General features: G+C 40.3%; 1 protein-coding gene across 1 annotated transcript; it reads left to right on the top strand.

Moving 5' to 3' along the window:
• The first annotated feature begins 17761 nt into the window (after positions 1 to 17761).
• LOC136495479 (uncharacterized) lies at positions 17762 to 18725 on the top strand. Its single transcript, XM_066491406.1, has 4 exons — positions 17762 to 17870; positions 17953 to 18048; positions 18203 to 18306; positions 18390 to 18725. The coding sequence occupies exons 1-4, from the start codon at positions 17816 to 17818 to the stop codon at positions 18600 to 18602; spliced, it is 468 nt and encodes a 155-aa protein (XP_066347503.1). The 5' UTR covers positions 17762 to 17815; the 3' UTR covers positions 18603 to 18725.
• The last annotated feature ends 546 nt before the right edge of the window (positions 18726 to 19271 follow it).

Below are 19271 nucleotides of genomic sequence, written 5' to 3' on the forward strand. Positions count from 1 at the left end.
AAGAAACTAAAATTAAGACAAAAAAGGGGAAAGAATACTTACCTGGATACACGGGAGTGCTTCTCCCCCAAGCTAGCTATTTTGGTGAGGGTTCGGTGTTGTAAGTCCTTTGATCCGGACTTCTCCTTGTGAAGTTCATTGATCAAGTTACTTGGTTTGCTCTGAAGATGAGAATTCTTGAGGTGGAGCCTCTAATGGTGATGTCACCTTCTTCTGCCAAACCTATCTTGGTTGTGAGTTTTGATTTTGCTTTGACAGATTCAGGACCTTCACTTATAGAAATTTGGGGAATCGAGTGTCTTCCCCCACACTTTGCTTGAAGCGTGTCCTGCTCATAAAGACAAGGTAGAGATCAAGTGCATGGGCTCTGTTGGTGGGAAAACACCAACAGAACCAAGGTTTTATTCATTCATCTCTAACCTTAGGCACATTGAACAAGATGAAGTTGATGTTTATGTGCTTTGTTCAATTATGTCATGGGTGATAAGATCAGAAGATTGAGCATGCATGTAGCATTTAAGTTCATTTGGCTAAAAGGGTTGAATTGCTTAACCCATGGAAGGATTGTCTATCTTCACATAATGTATCAAACTTTACATGATTATTACTATCATCTTCTAGAGATAGGATGTGTACTTTTTAGTTTATTTGGTTAAGACTATGAGATCAAGAAAGTGGTGCTAGGAACAAGCTTAAAGAACTAAACATGTTGAGTCAATCAGGTTGGATCAAGCAAGTTGTGACTCAAACATGTTTGTTTCTTATTTATGTGTCTATCAGAATCAAGGAAAAACTCTTTTAAATAATGACCATTTACCTTAGGATGCTACCTTTGTCATTGGATCGTGATGACACCATGTGACGAAGGGTAGATAATGCGTGATGGTCCTTCGCTTTTGATTGAAGTTTTCCTTGTTTGGCTAGCCTCATAGTTATGAGCTTCTTGTTGCCTAGATTGCACCCTTCCTTTCTCATCCTTTTGCCATGCCATCTTTCTACTCTTCGATCTCACCACTTTATTAGACTTTTCGCCTCACCCTTTGTTTTATGCCTCAATAATTTATTTTCACAAATGATCTCTTATTGGTGAGGGCTTATTAGGTCCATTGATCAAGACCTCTTCTTGCATTTAGCTTTTCTTTGCATCATCTGATCTAGGTGGTAAGGATGCGACAAGTTGCATGTTCTTCTCTCATCAACCTCTCTTTGATTTTCATTGATTCTTGGTTGATGAGATGTTGTTCATTGGAGCTATAGACTTGAGTTCCTCCATCTATGATGAATGAGTTGTGTCTTCTTTTCACAAAGTTATTGGAGTTCATCATGTGCCTTGCTTCATCTTCGATTTGAATTCATCTCATGACTAACCCAAATTAAATTGAGAGTTTCCTATAAGGGTTACTCTAACAAAATATCCAGTATCTACTAAAGCATACTATCGGCTCAAAAATAAACCTAGACACCACGTCTAATTTGATTTAGGAAAGCATTTTAACCTAAGTACCATGCTTAATTTAAAAGCCTTTGGATGTAAAATCAACACACCTTTTGGTTCAAGAATCAAACTAGGCACCTTATCTAATTTAATTCAGGAAAACGTTTTAAACTAAGCACCATGCCTAATTTAAAAGGTGCATGAAAATACTTTAAAACCTACGCATATACTATAGCAAACAAAGGTAGCATAAAAGCATTTTAGATATTTACTCAAATGGAGATGAAAGAGCATGATTGTTCTTTAGCAAATTGAGCATGGCTTAAAGGTAGAGACAACCAAAATAATTTAGCAACATGGTAAGCGATGTTTTTAGAGAAGTCTATCCTCCCAGTTTGAATTTTGTAGCAAAATCAAGTTTGGATGGATGTAATTAAATATTACATGATAAATGGTTGTACATACCTTTCATCATCATTCTTTATTATTTTTTGCTTCAAACCTGGTACGGTTAGTGACAAAAATACCCGAAGGAATATTTTCATAATTATATTTCTATGCTCACTTCACAAAGGCATCACAGCAAAAGGTGAAAGTTCATGATATCTCCCAAAAGTGCTTGTTTTAGGACAGAAGCTTAGTCCTTGGGAAACCTTTGAATTGCGCTTCTAATTGGTGAAGTGGTTTCCCCTCCAACACCAACATTTGGGTGCCTACCTCAAGATTTATGCCAACGAGATTTGCAATATTTATGATAAACATATGCATCTATAGCCACCCTTTCAAAGTCTTTATGAACAGAGAGTATGAGGGGGTTGAAGATCTCATGTTTGGCAATGTTGAAAAGACCAATTGATTCAGGAGATTTCTCATGCGAGCATGGATTTGATGAGGTGTTCATGAAATAACTTCTATGCTCATCAATGTCATCTTCCTTTTTAGACTCCAAGGTTGTTTGTTCATGAATGTCTATAGGCGAAAATATTGTCTCCATCATTCCATGCCTATGACATTCATTGGTCATTTTATTGTCCAAGATTTCCCTTAGATTGGTGACTCTCGGGTTGATCTTGTCCAAGGCCTCTTCCATCCATTCAATGGCAATGGCACATAAGTTCTTAATATCCTTCAGCCATTGTTGTTGCTCTTCTTGGTCTTCCTTGTAGCCTTCATGACTCCTATGCTTTAGGTGTCTTGGTGGATTTCTAGGATCATCATGAGTTTCAGGAGAAAGAGCATAAGAGGAATCATCGGGGTCAAGGATGGGTTTAGAGATGGGTTCAAAACTTATATCGGTTGTGGGCATAGAAGGGGAGAAGATAGGATTGGCTTCTACATGGCTTGGCTCTTCTTCTATGGCATCACTAGACATGTCATCCTTGAATTCTTCCCAATGTCCCATATGGCAATAAGGACGCTTTCTAAGAGATCCCTTCTTGAGAGGATTTGAATTATATTCACTCAAAGGTCTCTTGTGGAACTGGAAGTTTAGGCTTTTCCCAAAATCAGCATAAAAAAGATCATCCTCACAAGAAATTTTAAAAGGTTGAATTTCTTCTTCCCTTGGAGGATTTTGGGGTATTGATGGTTCAGGATTGATAGCTAAATCTTGGGATTGGAGTAGTTGTGATTTGGCTATCAAAACTTCTTCCTAGATCGGGAGATGATTCCTTCTCTTCCTCAGAGAGTTCATTATGAATGCTAGTGCAGGGAGTCTTTCCACTAATTTTATCAAGCATAGATCTTGATTCACTAATAGACAAATGAAGGAAAGCTCCTCCAGAGGCTTGATCTAGGGTTTGTGCTGAATCCTCGCTAAGACCCATATAAAAATATTGAAGGAGCATCGGGTCTAAAATAGCAAGGTCTAGGCCAGTGGTAATAAGAACATTAATATGTTCTCATGATGTGGCAAGAGATTCTTCTTCTAGTTGTCTAAAATATAGAACCTCTTTTCAAAGACTAACTACTTTAGAGATGGGAAAGAAACATATACAAAATTTAGAGTATAATGTTTCCCAATCTCCTTGCATACTTCCTATAGTTCGACTATACCATTGTTTAGCTCTTCCCGTTAAAGAGAATGGAAACAACTTCCATCTTAAGGTTTCATCAGACATGCTCGTGATTCGTAGGCATGCGCAGGTCTATTAAAACTATCGTAGGTGTGAGTATGGGTTTTCATCGCCTTCTCCTGAGATGGACTTGTTCCTGAATCAATTTTATAAAACATGGACATAGCTCATAACCAGGTGTTAGGATAGGCTCTGAAGATTTTGGTGGCTTTAGGCTTGTGCTCATGGGTTTAGCATATTGATATATATAGGTGTGTTATCCATGGTCAAAGAAAAAAAGAAAGAATAAAATATAAAAGGTTAAGCTAGGTTCATAGTTAATTTAGCAATCGTTTCACCGGCAACGACACTAGAAAGATTGTTGGTATGTACTAACGCACATAGTTAAATCCGCAAGCGCACGGATACCGTTGTAGCTTTCACCCAGAAGTATTCCAAGTATCAGTATCCATAGGGAAACATGTGAGACTAACTATGGTCTAACTGAACTAGGGGCAGCAACAAGGTTAGGATAAATAGGAGCGTAGAGAGGATTACTAAGGTTCTCTAGTTCTGACTTGGGTAAGCTATGTCTTCTATTATTCAACTGGGGACATTACTTAAGGAAAGACCTACAGAGGATGCTTTCCATAGTAACTAGGTCCTACTTGGCCTACAAACGGGAGGTGCACTACAAAGAATTCGATGATGCTATAAGAGTCACCCTTGCGAGCTACCACCGATCCAGAATGTAGGGTGCATCTGTTGACGGTCACTGACATAAATTATAAACCATCAACATAACTTGCATTTATATTTAATTCCATCAATAAACATAGGTATAGAGGTTTAAACTAATGCATTCCACAAGCTTTGGTAAATATTTGTATGCAGGATGATTTATCTAGAAAACAGCTCCCTGTATCACTATCATACATTCCAAATATGCAAACTGACGACAACAAGTGATTCAACCCACGAAAACTATGAACGACAACTCTAGAAGATCCCAGAAGACACCACACCAAAGCTTGGGCCAAATGGCCATGAAAGTGGGCCGACTGGCCCAGCCCATAGGCTGGTCGGCCTTCTTTGGAGTCTGCTTGCCCTCCGCCGCTTTGTATGCGTTTCCAAGATCTACATCATTGATTTTAAGGCAGTTATATGTCGGTTTATCCAATGATGATCAGGGGAGTTAACGCAGATTGATGACATGGCAATTCCTTGCCCCTTACTCCACCTCGATTCCTTGCCCCCTACTCCACCTAGGCCTATATATAGCAGCCCCTACCCATCTCCTTGGAGCCATCCTAAAACCCTAATTCATATCATGAGGATCAAAGCCAGCTATCAAGAGAAGATTAGTCCTCCATAGGATCTAGTCTTATAAATAATAGTGAGGGAAGAATTAGGAGGAGGTGCTAGCCTATCGGTGCTCTCTCTACGGCTTGTACCTTGGCAGATTCAAGTTCTACCTGAGCTTGTGTCTGATATTTCTCTAGTAATCAACTTCTAATTCAAGTAAGCATCTTGTTTATATTGTTCTTTAGGTTCACGACTCTCTTTTGAGTGCTTTATTCTCTTCCGAGGTGGAGTAGAGTATTAAGCATAAGTGTAAGCCTGGTGCTTAGACTTAGGTTAATCGTGGATGCACCCTGCATTTCAGAAGGTGGTAGATCGCGTGAGTGACATAAGTTCTATATAGCCTATACTATATAGGTTCGTTGATCCTTTGTAGTCCACCTCTCGTCTGTAGGTGCACGTAGGACACGGTTGCGAAGGAAAGCATCATCTACTAGTTTTTTTCCCTAGTAATGTCCCTAGTTGAATAGTAGAAGATATAAGCTTACCCAAGTTAGAACTAGAGAACTTTAGTTATACCCCCTCTATACTCCTATTTATCCTAACCTTATTGCTACCCTTAGTTAAGTTAGACCGTAGTTAGTCTCACTCATTTCTCTATGGATATGATACTTGGAATACCTTCGGGTGAAAGCTATAGTAGTATCTATGCGCTTATGGATTTATCTATGTGCGTTCAATATACTAATAATCTTTTTGGCACCGTTGCCTGGAAATGGATGCTGAATTAACTACAAGCCTAGCTTAACTTTTTATCTTTTATTCTTTCTTTTACTTTTTCATTTAGCATGGATTCCACTCCTATCTATCAATATGCTAAACCCATGAGCGCAAGTCTAGAGCTACCAAAATCTTTAGAGCCCATCCTAATACTTGGCTATGAGCTGCGCCTGTGTTTTATAAAATTGATTCGGGATAAATCCTTCTCGAGAGAAGGCAACGAAAACCCATACTCACACCTACAAGAGTTTGAACAGACTTATGCATGCTTGTGTATCACTGGCATGTCTGACAAAACCTTAAGATGGAAGTTGTTTCCATTCTCTTTGACAGGAAGAGCTAAACAATGGTATAGTCAAACCGTAGGAAGTATGCAAGGAGATTGGGAAACATTATGCTCTAAATTTTGTTTATGTTTCTTTCCCATCTCTAAAGTGGTTAGCCTTCAAAAAGAGGTTCTAAATTTTAGACAACTATAAGAAGAATCTCTTGGTACATCATGGGATTGTTTTAATGAACTCATCATCATTGGCCCGGACCTTGCTATTCTAGACCCAATGCTCCTTCATCATTTTTACATGGGTCTTAGCAAGGATTTCATGGAATCCCTTGATGCAGCCTCTAGAGGAGCTTTCCTTCATTTGTCTACTAGTGAAGCAAGGGCTATGCTTGATAGAATTAGTGGAAAAACACCCTACACTAGCATTCATAATGAACTCCTCGAGAAAGAGAAGAAATCATCTTCCGATCAAGAATAGGAAGTTCTCATAGCCAAATCACAACCACTTTAGTCTCAAGATTTAGCTATCAATCCTAAACCACCAATACCCCAAAATCCCCCAAGAGAAGAAGAAATTCTACCTTTAGAAATCCCTGTTGAAATCAAGGATGACCTCTTTGGTGCTGATTTTGGGAGAACAATAAATTCTCATCTTCATAAGAGACCTTGGAGTGAATATAATTCAAATCCTCTCAAGAAGGGATCTCTTAGAAAGTGTCCTTATTCCCATATAGGACATTGAGAAGAATTCAAGGATGGCATTTCAAGTAATGCCATAGCAGGAGAGCTAAGCCATCTAGAAGCCATTCCTATCCTCTCCCCTTCTATGTCTACATTAGATGTCTCATCTGAACCCATCTTTCAACCCATCCTTAACCCCGATGATCCCTCTTATGCTCTCTCTCCAAAGTCTCATGATGACCCTAGAAATCCACTAAGACAACCAAAGCATAGGAATCATGAAGGCCACAAGGATGACCAAAAAGAGCAATGATAATGGCTGAAATGTATCAAGAACTTGTATGCCATTGCTAAAGAATGGATGGACAAGGATGAAGCCTTATGGGTAGAGTCCAAACTTGTCTTAGATCCAAACGGTGAGCTTAAATCAATCTCTTTAATAAACATGACTCATCCAAGTTTGGAGGAGGCCTTAGACAAGATCAACCCAAGAGCCACCAATCCATGGAAAATCTTGGACAATAAAATGTCCAATGAATGTCATAGCCATGGAATGATGGAGATAATGTTTTTGCCAATAGACTTTCATGAAGGAACACCCTTAGTGCTTGAAAAGGAAGATAATATCAACAAGCATGGAAGTTATTTCATAAACACCTCATCAAATCCATGCTCATATGAGAAATGTCTTGAATTAATTGGTCTCTCCAACATTGCCACACATGAGATCTTCAACCCCCTTATGCTTTCTGTTCCTAAAAATTTTGAAAGGGTGGTTGTAGATGCATATGTTTATCATAAATATTGCAAATCTCGTTGGCATGAATCTTGAAGATAGGTACACAAAGGTTGACGTTGGAAGGGAAACCACTTCACCAACTTGAGTGCAATTCAAAAGTTTCCCAAGGATGAGCTCCTATCCTAAAACAAGCACTTTTGGGAGATAATATGAGTTTTCACCTTCTACTGTGATACCCTTGTGAAATAAACCTAGAAATATAATTGTGAAAATATTTCTTCGGGTATTTTTGTCACTAACCATTACAGGTTTGAAGCAAAAAGAATGAAGGATTACAATGCCAGGTATGTCCAATCAACCATTATGCAACATTAAATCACATCCATCCAAACTTAACTTTACCTTGCAAAATTCAAGTCTGAGGGATGAATTGAAAAATCTCTTGCCATGTTGCTAAATTATTTTGGTTGTCTCTACCTTTAAGCCATACTCAATTTGCTAAATAAACAACCATGCTCTTCCACCTCAAATTGAATAAATCTCTATAATGCTTTCATGCTACCTTTGCCTGCCATAGTAAGCTTTGGTTTGGATGTACTGCACATACTTCCATAGGTGTTTAAATTAACCCTGGTGCTTAGGTTAAATACCCTCCCTTAGCCAAATTAGACATGTAGTCTAGTTTGCTTATTGAACTAAAAATTACTTGTGTAGACACTGGATATTTTGTTGGACTAACCCCTGCAAGAAATTCTCAATTCAATTTGGGTAAGTCATGAGATGAATTCAAATCGTAGATGAAGCAAGGCACGTGTCGAACTCCAATAACATGGCACAAAGAAGACATAGCTCATTCATCATGGATGAAAGAACTATAAGTATCAAAGATCATTCACTTTGTCTTTAGCTGCAAGTTACCTTTGACTTGAAGCCATGCTTGTATAGAACATGATAAACAAAAACTATGCTAAAGTAATCCCAAAACCATCTTTTCATTAGCATAGAGGCAAATTACAAAATTCTAGACAAACAACCCATGTTTTAAAATTGTATATTCCTTCGGGTATATGTTGTCCACTAATCCTTTGTGGGCATAAAACAATTAGTGAGTCAAAAGGTCTAACAAGGTGTCAAAAGATCGAAGAGCAGAAAGATGCATGACAAAAGGATGAGAAAGGAAAGGTGCAATCTAGGAGACAAGAAGCATATGAACAACTCATACTATGAGGCTAGCCAAACAAGGAAAACTTCAATCAAAAGGGAAGGACCATCACGCATTATCTACCCATTGTCACATGGTGTCATCACGCTCCAATGACAAAGGTAGCATCCTAAGGTAAATGGTCATTATTTAAAAGAGTTTTTCCTTGATTCTGATAGACACATAAATAAGAAACAAACATGTTTGAGTAACAACTTGCTTGATCCAACCTGATTAACTCAACATGTTTAGTTCTTTAAGCTTGTTTCTAACACCACTTTCTTGATCTTATAGTCTTAACTAAATAAACTAAAAAGTACACATTCTATCTCTAAAAGATGATAGTCATAATCATGTAAAGTCTGATACATTATGTGAAGATAGACAATCCTTCCATGGGTTAAGCAATTCAACCCTTTTAGCCAAATGAACTTAAATGCTACATGCATGCTCAATCTTCTGATCTTATCACCCATGACATAATTGAACAAAGCACATAAACATCAACTTCATCTTGTTCAATGTGCCTAAGGTTAGAGAGGAATGAATAAAACCTTGGTTCTGTTGGTGTTTTCCCACCAACAGAGCTCATGCACTTGATCTCTACCTTGTCTTTATGAGCAGGACACACTTCAAGCAAAGTGTGGAGGAAGATATTCGATTCCCCAAATTTTTATAAGTGAAGGTCCTGAATCTATCAAACCAAAATCAAAACTCACAACCAAGATAGGTTTGGTGGAAGAAGGTGGCATCACCATTAGAGGCGCCACCTCAAGAATTCTTATCTTCAGAGCAAACCGAGTAACTTGATCAATAAACTTTACAAGGAGAAGTCCGGATCGAAGGACTTACAACACCGAACCCTCACTGAAAGAGCTAGCTTGGGGGAGAAGCACTGTCGTGTATCAAGGTAAGTATTCTTTTCCCTTTTTTGTCTTAATTTTAGTTTCTTTTCAGTAGTTAAAAATTTGATAAATGAAACAAAATAAAAAGTTATCTTTATAATGAATATATATAGATATAGTAATAATGTGTGATCTAGTAAAATTGAAAATAAAATAAAAGGTGTGTTTAATTTGTTTTTAAGAGCTGAATAAAATAAAGAGAACTCAGAATAATCTCTTAAATGGAATAATGAATAGTTGCTCTATCGTAATTCCTTTCAAGTACCTAGTTTTTAGTCTTGAATTCTTCTGAGTTTTGGATACAACTGTTTTGATATAAGAATTTACTCCGAACTAGAAACTCATGGGTAGCATATGCTTGATCTAATTCTAGGTAATTGACGGATATGAAATGAGAAGGTCTAAGCTGTTGTTTATCTTATTCCAAGTGACACTAAAGTTCTAGAGATTTATCTTTAGAAAAATCACAAAAATGCTACATGATGAGTTCCTATATGACAAAGCTTGAATTCCTACTAGAGCCATACATGTTATTTAGGCTAGGAAAACTTCCACATATATGCTGCTTGATTTTGCATTAAGTTTTGACAAGCTTTGTTGACCCTTATAAGAGATTTGTCATGCTCTTAAAATCAAGATCACATACACACCACCCAAATATGCACTACTCCTACACTGGGGGTAGGCGCAAGAACATGCTTTCCATTTAGATCCACCAAAAAATGTTCTACTCTTACACTAGGAGTGAACACCAAAAACATGCTTATTAGGTTTCCATTCCACCAAATAAATGCTCCAAGTTTTTGTTGGTATCTCTCAAAAGTTTTATTGCAGAAAAGAGACATGGCGCTATGCAAAAGTTATTCATAAAAAAGGAAAGAAGAAAAAAAAGAGATGAGAAAAAAATGGATAAGTATCCGAGATATTTAAAACAATAGGTACTTAGATGCCCGCCTGAAAAAAATAGAGAAGAGAAAGAGAGATGAATAAGATAGCCCCTGCTCTCTAGCAAATGTTTTCAAGTTTCAAAGGAGAGATATGTTTTCAATGAGCATAGTAGAATTAGGTTATCCACCATATATCCACACACATGCACATCTTGATTTGATTGTATGACTCAACTCTTTTTGGATCCGTTGTTTGACTTTACAATATATGCATTGCAAGTATGCTCTAGCTTTCTCCCTACCTATGAACTCCACATAAGCATTAGTTGTAGGAAGAGAGAAAGGCATAACATCTTTATTGCCTTGGTGAGGATCCATAAATACCACATATATTGAGAGACTTGAGAGTGTCATAAAATGGAATCTCTGAGTTTTATTTTGAAAACTTATAAAAACTCTAGAACAATGGTAGAACAAAGAACTTGAGACACAGTGCTTGACTTGATCGTTCTGTCTTTCAATTGCTCAAGACCCAAGTAAAGGTTAAGAAGCCCCATGGTTGAAGGTAATATGGGTAAGTTTGAAAGTCAGATCAGTTTATTCTAATCCAGAGGAGAATTTTTTATTGAACACATGTGTACTTTTGATGCATGAAAACACTATAGCAACTCCTAATCCATTGCTGAGTTTAGCTTTGCTCAGGGACAGGCAAAGGTTAAGCTTGGGGAAACTTGTTGACGGTCACTAACATCAATTATAAACCGTCAACATAACATGTATTTATATTTAATTCCATCACCAAACATAGGTATATGAGATTAAACTAATAAATTCCATGAGTTTTGATAAATATCCATATGTAGGAGCATTTATCTAGAAAACAACTTCATGATCACTGTCATACACTCCAAACAAGCAAACCGACGACAACAAGTGATTCAACCCACGAAAACTGCAAAAGACAACTCTAGAAGGTTCTAGAAGACACCACGCCGAAGCTTGGGCCAAACGGCCATGAAAGTGGGCTGGCCAGCCCAGCCCATAGGTCGGTTGGCCTGCTTCGGAGTCTGCTTATGTGTTTCCAAAATCTACACAATTGATTTTAAGGCGGTTATAAGTCGGTTTATCCAACGGTGATCGGGGGAGTTGATGCGGATTGATGACATGGTGATTCCTTGCCCTTACTCAACCTCAATTCCTTGCCCCTTACTCCACCTCGATTCCTTACCCCCTACCGCACCTCGCCCTATATATAGCAGCCCCTACCCATCTCCCTAGAGCCACCCTAAAACTCTAATTCATATCATGAGGTTCAGAGCCAGCTATCAAGGGAAGATTAGTCCTCCATAAGATCTAGTCTTATAAATAATAGTGAGATAGAGAGTGAGGGAAGAGTTTAGAGGAGGTGCCGACCTGTCGGTGCTCTCTCTATGGCTTGTACCGTGGCGGATTCAAGTTCTATATGAGCTTGCGTCTGAGATTTTTCTTGTAATCAACTTTTAATTCAAGTAAGCATCTTGTTTATATTGTTCTTTAGGTTCATGACTCTCTTTTGAGTGCTTTATTCTCTTCTGAGGGGGAGTGGAGTATTAATCGTAAGTGTAAGCATGGTGCTTAGACTTAGGCTAATCGTGGATGCACCCTGCATTCTGGAAGGTGTTAGATCGCGTGAGTGATATGAGTTCTATATAGCCTGTACTATATAGCTTTGCTGATCCTTTGTAGTCCACCTCCCATCTATAGGTGCACGTAGGACGCGGTTGCAAAGGAAAGCATCCTCTGCTGGTGTTTTCCCTAGTAATGTCCCCAGTTGAATAGCAGAAGACATAAGCTTACCCAAGTCAGAACTAGAGAACTGAAGTTATCCCCTCTATGCTCCTATTTATCCTAACATTGTTGCTACCCTTAGTTAAGTTAGACTGCAGTTAGTCCCACACGTTTCTTTGTGGATACGATACTTGGAATACCTCTGGGTGAAAGCTACAGCGGTATCCGTGCGCTTGTGAATTTATTTGTGTGCGTTAAATATACCAACAGCATCCTTGATTAACCTAAGTCTAAGTACAATGCTTACACTTAAAATTAATACTTTACTCCCTCTAGAATAGGAACAAATCACCCAAAATAGTCGTGAAACTGATGAATAATATAAACAAGATATTTACTTGAATCATAAATTGATTACCAGAGAAATCTCACAGGCAAGCTCAAATAGAACTTGGATCTGCCAAGGTACAAGCCGTAGAAAGAGCACTGATAGGCCAGCACCTTCTATAAACTTATCCCTCACTCTCCATCTCACTATTTCTATTTATAAGACTAGATCCTATGGATGACTAATCTTCTCTTGATAGCTGGCTCTGATCCCTAGGATATGAATTAGGGTTTCAGGGATGGCTCCAGGGAGGGGGTATGGACTGCTATTTATGAGGGGCGCCTAGCACTCTCCCCATCTTAGTAGCCTCACTGGTACTAAACTTTACACCATATCTCATTAAAATGCACATGGGCCATTATGGGCTAAATTCTAAATTGAGCCCATAAATGTGTAGCATGGCTCTATCTCGTCCCTCTATTTGAACCGACGTTGAGCAATGGCATAGACTGAACCTCAATGGCGGTGGAAGAACCGACGTCAAAGCGAAGACTGACCAGCGGGACCCACAGGCCAGTCGGCCAGTAGGTGGGGCCGGTCGGCCCCACATGTTACCCTCTCGAGGCCTGCTTCAGTGGGGTTGCCTTCTAGTGTGTTCTAAATCCTTCCCAGGTAGTTTACGTCATGGATAATTGTGATGTAATTTGATAATTAAGTCCCCCTTGACAGTTTTTCTAGATAAACCCTCCTGTATTCACAGATTCACCAAAACTCATGGAATTCATCCGTTTAAACCTCTATACCTATGTTTAGTGATGGAATTAAGTATATATGCAGGTTATGTCAGTTTATAATTGGTGTTAGTGACCATCAATAGCGGCGCATGTAGCATTGGGTTTGCGGCATAGGTCTTTGCTGCCAACAAAGCACATTACATAGAATATGTGCCATAAAAGTACTTAAAGCATTTTTTTTCCTTGATGTTATTTTTCCTTTATGAATTTCTCGGCGTGTTATGCACTTTGATAACTAGACTGTAGCCCCCGTGCGTAGGATCCTAGCCATGAGATGGCGTGATCCGTATAGCGTTGGGTTGCGGCGTAACTCATTGTCGTGACAAAGCTTTACACGTAGAACATATCATGCAGGTACTTAAATCATGGAGAAGAAAACAAATATGCCGTAGAGTGTGATTATTATGTGTAGTAGCCCCTAACTTTCCGCTAAGTTGGATGTCAACTTGGTAGGAAGTAAGAGCAAAAAATAACATAATAAAAGCCACTTAGCTGAACCAATCGGACGTTGATGTTATTGTTGTCGGCGGTGATGACTTTGATGTCGAGTGCTACCATGAGCGTCGCCTCGAGGGACGGCAAAAGGTCGAGAGAGATCGACTCGAGGAAGACTATCGATGACGTGCTCGAGTGGTAATTGTGGATGAAGTTGGTGCAGACGATGTGACTAGGCCGAAGTAGTCCATCGACGATGCTCCCAAATCACCGGTGGCGTTGTCATCGTGCATCCAGCTCGATGATGTGGATGACAAGTCGATGATGCTAGCCGCAGCGTACTGATGACAAGGGCCACCGCGGGGCGACATCAAGAGCTGGAGCATGATGATGACAACTCATCGACAAGGGATATCGATGAGGGCCACTGTCGAGTTCCTACCGATAATAGTCATGTAGACACAGGCATATCTATATTCTGTAGAATATTTAATCAAAATAAAAAGCATGACTTAGCTTGGCTAAATTGATGACGCTGTAGTCTGATCATAAAAGCATACGTCAGTGCATGTGTGGTGCATACGCAAGTGCATACACCCATTCGTGCATGGTCTTGCACAGTGTTGTTGATTGGTGCGTGGACACCATACGTGTGTGCAGGCGTAGATGCATACGTGTGTACTACTCATTTGACTTGAGTGCATCCACCAATCGGGACTCAGCACATGTAGGCCGTGTTTGTTTGCCTCGACGGGGGGCCAGGGCATGGCCCATGCGGAGCACCGCGCCGTGTTTGTTTGCTTGGAGGGCGTCTAGGCCTGGGCCACATGCTGCTTAAAGCAGCTATGAGTCTGGCTCCTAGAGAATGCCCCTCCCCTCCGTTTCTCATGGGCGCGGCCGAAATCGGCCACTCACGGGCTCATTTTGGCGGTTGGCGGGCTGCTCCCTCCGTCTCTTGCGCGACGGCAGACATTTCCCCCCTTCTGCACCGCTAGGGTTTCACCCTCCTTATAAGCCGAGGCGTCACTCTCCTCTATCCCCCTCCACTTCGCTCTCCAATCCCTCTCGCTCTCCACTCTTCTCAGTTCGCTTGCATCCTTCTTTCTCCTCTAGCAGTGTGTGGTGGCGGTGGGGTCCTAGGCGGGCCTAGCATGGCTCGCGTCGGCTGCTCCTCCTCCGTCTCGCCGGTGCAAGGGTGCGGGTCCCTGTCACCGTCGTCTTCTTCCTCGGGACGACCGGCGGTTCTGGTTGCCGTGTTTGTTTGCCTGGACGTGGGCCTGTTGGTGTCGCTGCTTCATCTTCCCCAAGCCGACGCCTGCTCCCTCTCCGGATCTGCTTCCTCCTCCCTAAGCCACCAGCTTCTTCCTCCTCTTCATCCTCAAAGCAAGGTGAAATCTTGAAATGTTTGGCTTCACGTGACTTGATTTCGGTGGTCTACATGCTCATAGCGATGGATTTGTCTACACGGGACCTAATTTCGGCAGTCTGCGCACTCATAGCAATGGATGTGGCTACACGGGACCTGATTTCGATGGTCTGCGTGCTCATAGCGATGTGATGCTTTGATCTGTTGATGGCTGGGTTCATATCTGTTTATTACATTCTTGATCCTAATCGATGATGTCTTCATGTTCTTGCCTGATTGCAATGACACATTTGTGCTACGGTTAACTATTGAACATGATTTGAGATTGGGATTTACTTTAGCACGGATTTTGTGGGTTTTTCATGGTCTATGATGTTGAGGTGGGACCTATGGGTGGTTGTGCTTTGCACATGCAGCCGAGGTGATGAAACCTAGTCCACCACTTGTATTGTATGTCTAAAATGTTACCATTTAGAGGCCAGCAAGGCATGCATAAAACTGAAATAAAATTGTCATTCTTGCATGTAAATGGACTTCGAGCAGGAAAGATCTGCCATGTCTAAACAAGCTGATGCCATGGTAGTTGTCATGGTTACCCTAGTTTCATCCAAACTGAAAAGGCGTAGAGAGGATGATGAGCCCATTTGTTATGGCCCTAGGTTAGAAGCAAATGAACATAGGGAGAACAACCTTTCTCTCATTTACAACTCAACTGATGCTGAGTGCATAGCTATGCTTAGGATGAGCAGAGCACCATTTTTTCACTCTACGATTTGTTTAGGCAGAGGGGCTTGGTTCTGAACTCCATTAATGCTTCTATGGAGGAACAATTTGCCATGTTCCTTGATGTGGTTGGGCATAATCAAAGGTTTAGAGTTGTGCACCAGAGCTTTAGGATATCCATAGAGACAGTTAGCAGACACTTTCACCAGGTTCTTTTTGCTGTTGGGGAACTGAGGGCTGACCTGATCAAACCACCTTCTGGTGCAACACATCCTAAGATCCTGGGGAAGTCATAGGTGGAACCCTTTTTTCAAGGTATTTGTTGGATGCCTTGGTTCATTATTCTATCTGTAGACTGTTGTTCACATAAGATTACTTGTGTTTCTTCATTACTCATAGGACTATATAGGGGCTGGGTGGGAAGGTTCTGCTCATGATGCACTTGTTCTAGTTGATGCTTTAGAGAGAGATGGGGGTCTGAGTGTTCCTGAAGGTAACATTATCCACCATAGCTGGTTACTATTCCTTAAATCATTTTGAACACTATTGTAAAACAATACAACACTGTCTTGTAGGGAAATTCTATCTTCTGGATTCTAGGTATGCCTATAGAACTGGTTTCCTGCCTCCTTACAAGGGTGTCAGGTACCATCTATCTGAGTATGGTCCTAGGCATTATCCTACCAATGCCAGAGAGTTGTACAACCTGAGACATAGCTCTCTTAAAGTGAGCATTGAGGGGGCTTTTGGGCTTTGAAGATCACTTTCGAATCTTAGATAACAAGCCATTTCATCCTTACAAGACTCAAGTAAAGTTGGTCCAGGCCTGCTGTATTCTGCACAATTGGATTCTGGAATTTGGGCATGATGTTGTCATCCCAACTGAGGCAGAGTGGGCACCAAACCCTGCTTCTTTTACTTCTGGGGCACCTGTCAATGAATTGCAGTCACAAGAGATGCCTAGCATGTCTCACTTAGGGATGGCATCTCTGATGCAATGTGGGGAACAAGCGGAACTTTTAGGATTTAGCTATGCATTTCATGACATGAGAACATTTATGGAACTGCCTGCCCTAGTTGTGTATTATATTGACTATATTATCTAACAAACCTAGGAAATAATAAATGCAGGACCATCCCAAAGATGTTGACCTTCTCAACACCCCCTTGAGGTTCTATGATGTGATGCAAACCATCTTTGGTAGTGGCATGGCCACTGGTAGGTACTCTCTTGGGTCAAATGAGGCTTTAGGTGGCAACTCCAACTATGCTAATAGTGGGCTGGGAAAAATGGAAGGGCCAGTGGGTAACTTGGGGGCTAAGGAGAAGACAGAGAGGGGTGAAGGCAGCAAAGCAATAGAGCTGCTAACCTCTAACAGAGGAGTTGGCGCAATTATTTTTTCTGCAATATGTACAAATAATTCACATTGTAAAGGTGTTCAACTCTTCCAAAACATTTTGGCACAAAGGAAATTCTTCTCTTGCAATCCTAGGTGGGAAGAAGGCTTAATAAGTTGAGCTAGCTGAATAAGTTTGGATTGAATTCCTTTTCAAGATAAAGCAATCCTATCCGGGCTGTAATTGCATTGCAGTTCCAGATTCAGATATCTTCAACTGACCATACACTTCTTAGGTGCAACCTGATTTTTGTTTAGTTTTGCCTGCTGAATCATTCTAAGTTTGTGCAACTTATACTACGAGCCTGACTATTCATCAATTTATCCATTCAGAATAACACTCTAGGGTCATCCTCAGTTTGCACTGCACATAGCTAGTAGCATTGAACATTGCTGTATAGTTTTTGTTAACTAAGAGCTGCAGACTCCAACTACAACCATCTCATTAAGGAGAATCAAAAGTGATATTGCTCTTGTACAATTTTTTTGTTCTCGCAATGTTTTAAGGATACTCAAAAGTGATGAATTTTAGTGGCGAGATCAATCTTGGGTATAGCTGGTGCGCCAGGAACTTTATGTATTGGTCAACACTTGATCTGATATTTTCTTGCAAGGCACTTGATATTATGTTGGATATTTAACATCCCAGTATCAATTCTTCATATGTTCCCTTTCCTGTAGTATGTGTCATTCAGTGAGGCAGCCTCCTCTGAGCTTTTAGAACAAGCAAAGAAGCTGGTCATGGAGAATAGACGCCTGAAGGATAGGCAGATAATGCTGGAACAACAAGTGAAAGGTAAGATTAAATTTCATACTATGCTCTCTGTAAGATAGGTCGTTAGTCATCATAATGCATTATATTCCTTTTTTCATATTAGACCTCGAAGACAGCAAAAGGGTCTTGATGAAGAAAGCCGAGCAGGAGACAATCAAAATAAAAGAAGAAAATATAAAGCTGAAAGATGAGAACAAAGGTAGTTAAATCGTGTCTTGTCTTATAAGTTTAGTTTTCCCTTAGGCTAGACTTGATATGTGCATTGTGAAAGGTAAGATCAAATTTCATACTATGCTATCTGTAAGATGGGTCGTTAGTCATCATAATGCATTAAAATTCCTTTTTTATGTTAGACCTCAAAGACGCCAGAAGGCTCTTAACAGAAAGGATGTCAGAAGCCGAGCAAGAGGCATTCAAAATAGTAGAAGAAAATATAAAGCTGAAAGATGAGAATAAAGGTAGTTAAACCGTGTCTTGACTTTGAAGTTCAGTTTTCCCTTAGGCTAGGCTTAATATGTTTATTTTCAATTTTCATTCGCTGGCCAGAAGCAGAAGATCGAGGAGCTGAGTAAGCAGAACGAGTCAACCCTGGGGGCCTTGGTCCAGAAATGCGCCGAGGTGAACCGCCACAAAGAGGAGGCTGCTCAGCTCATTAAAGAAAAGGAAGAGCTGCAAGCGCGTGTGTCGCGTGTCAATGATCTTCTCAAGCTTGTATCGAGTACTTTGGGCCAAGAAAAAGACAGTGCTTCCTGAATTTCTGTAGCATTTGTGTTTTGGCAAGTGCAAATGATCCGCAGAAAGAATGTGATTGGAAGCGAATGTAGATTAATGGTGTATACAAGTTCAGAAACATTCGTATCAATGATTGTAGTCTAAAATATGAATCCCCCTCAATCCCCACGGATTAGAGGCTAAGGCTTCGTTTGGCTAATCGTGTATGCTTCACACGTGTAAGCTGCTCCACCCGTGGGTTGGGTTATTCCCGCCCACTCACCCAATCCACGTCAGTATTAGAACCACGTGAGGAAGTGATACCTGCTGATCCCAGCGCATCGTATACACACGTGGTTTGTCACTCCCGCCACTTCTGATGTTTGCTTACACACATATGGGCTGGGATCCCAGCAAATATTAGATGCAATACAGAGAAAAATGAGTTCAACATAGGAGCTAAAAATGACACCTGCGATCAATTTCAGATCATGTACCAAGACATGGTCCAAAAGAAAGGGCACTAAATAGCTAATGATATTAACATTGCAGCATCATAAAGCTCAATGGAATATGAATATACCAGCAAATCATTACAGAAACAATGGAAAAGATTTAGAGCGAAATTTTTCAGCCTTGGGAAAAGACTACTGAATACAAGAATGGGAAGTAATTAGCAAAAAAAATTCATAGTTTAATAGCAAAGACAAC

This window comes from Miscanthus floridulus, chromosome 12 (assembly GCF_019320115.1).
Source record: "Miscanthus floridulus cultivar M001 chromosome 12, ASM1932011v1, whole genome shotgun sequence".
Classification (NCBI taxonomy): domain Eukaryota; kingdom Viridiplantae; phylum Streptophyta; class Magnoliopsida; order Poales; family Poaceae; genus Miscanthus; species Miscanthus floridulus.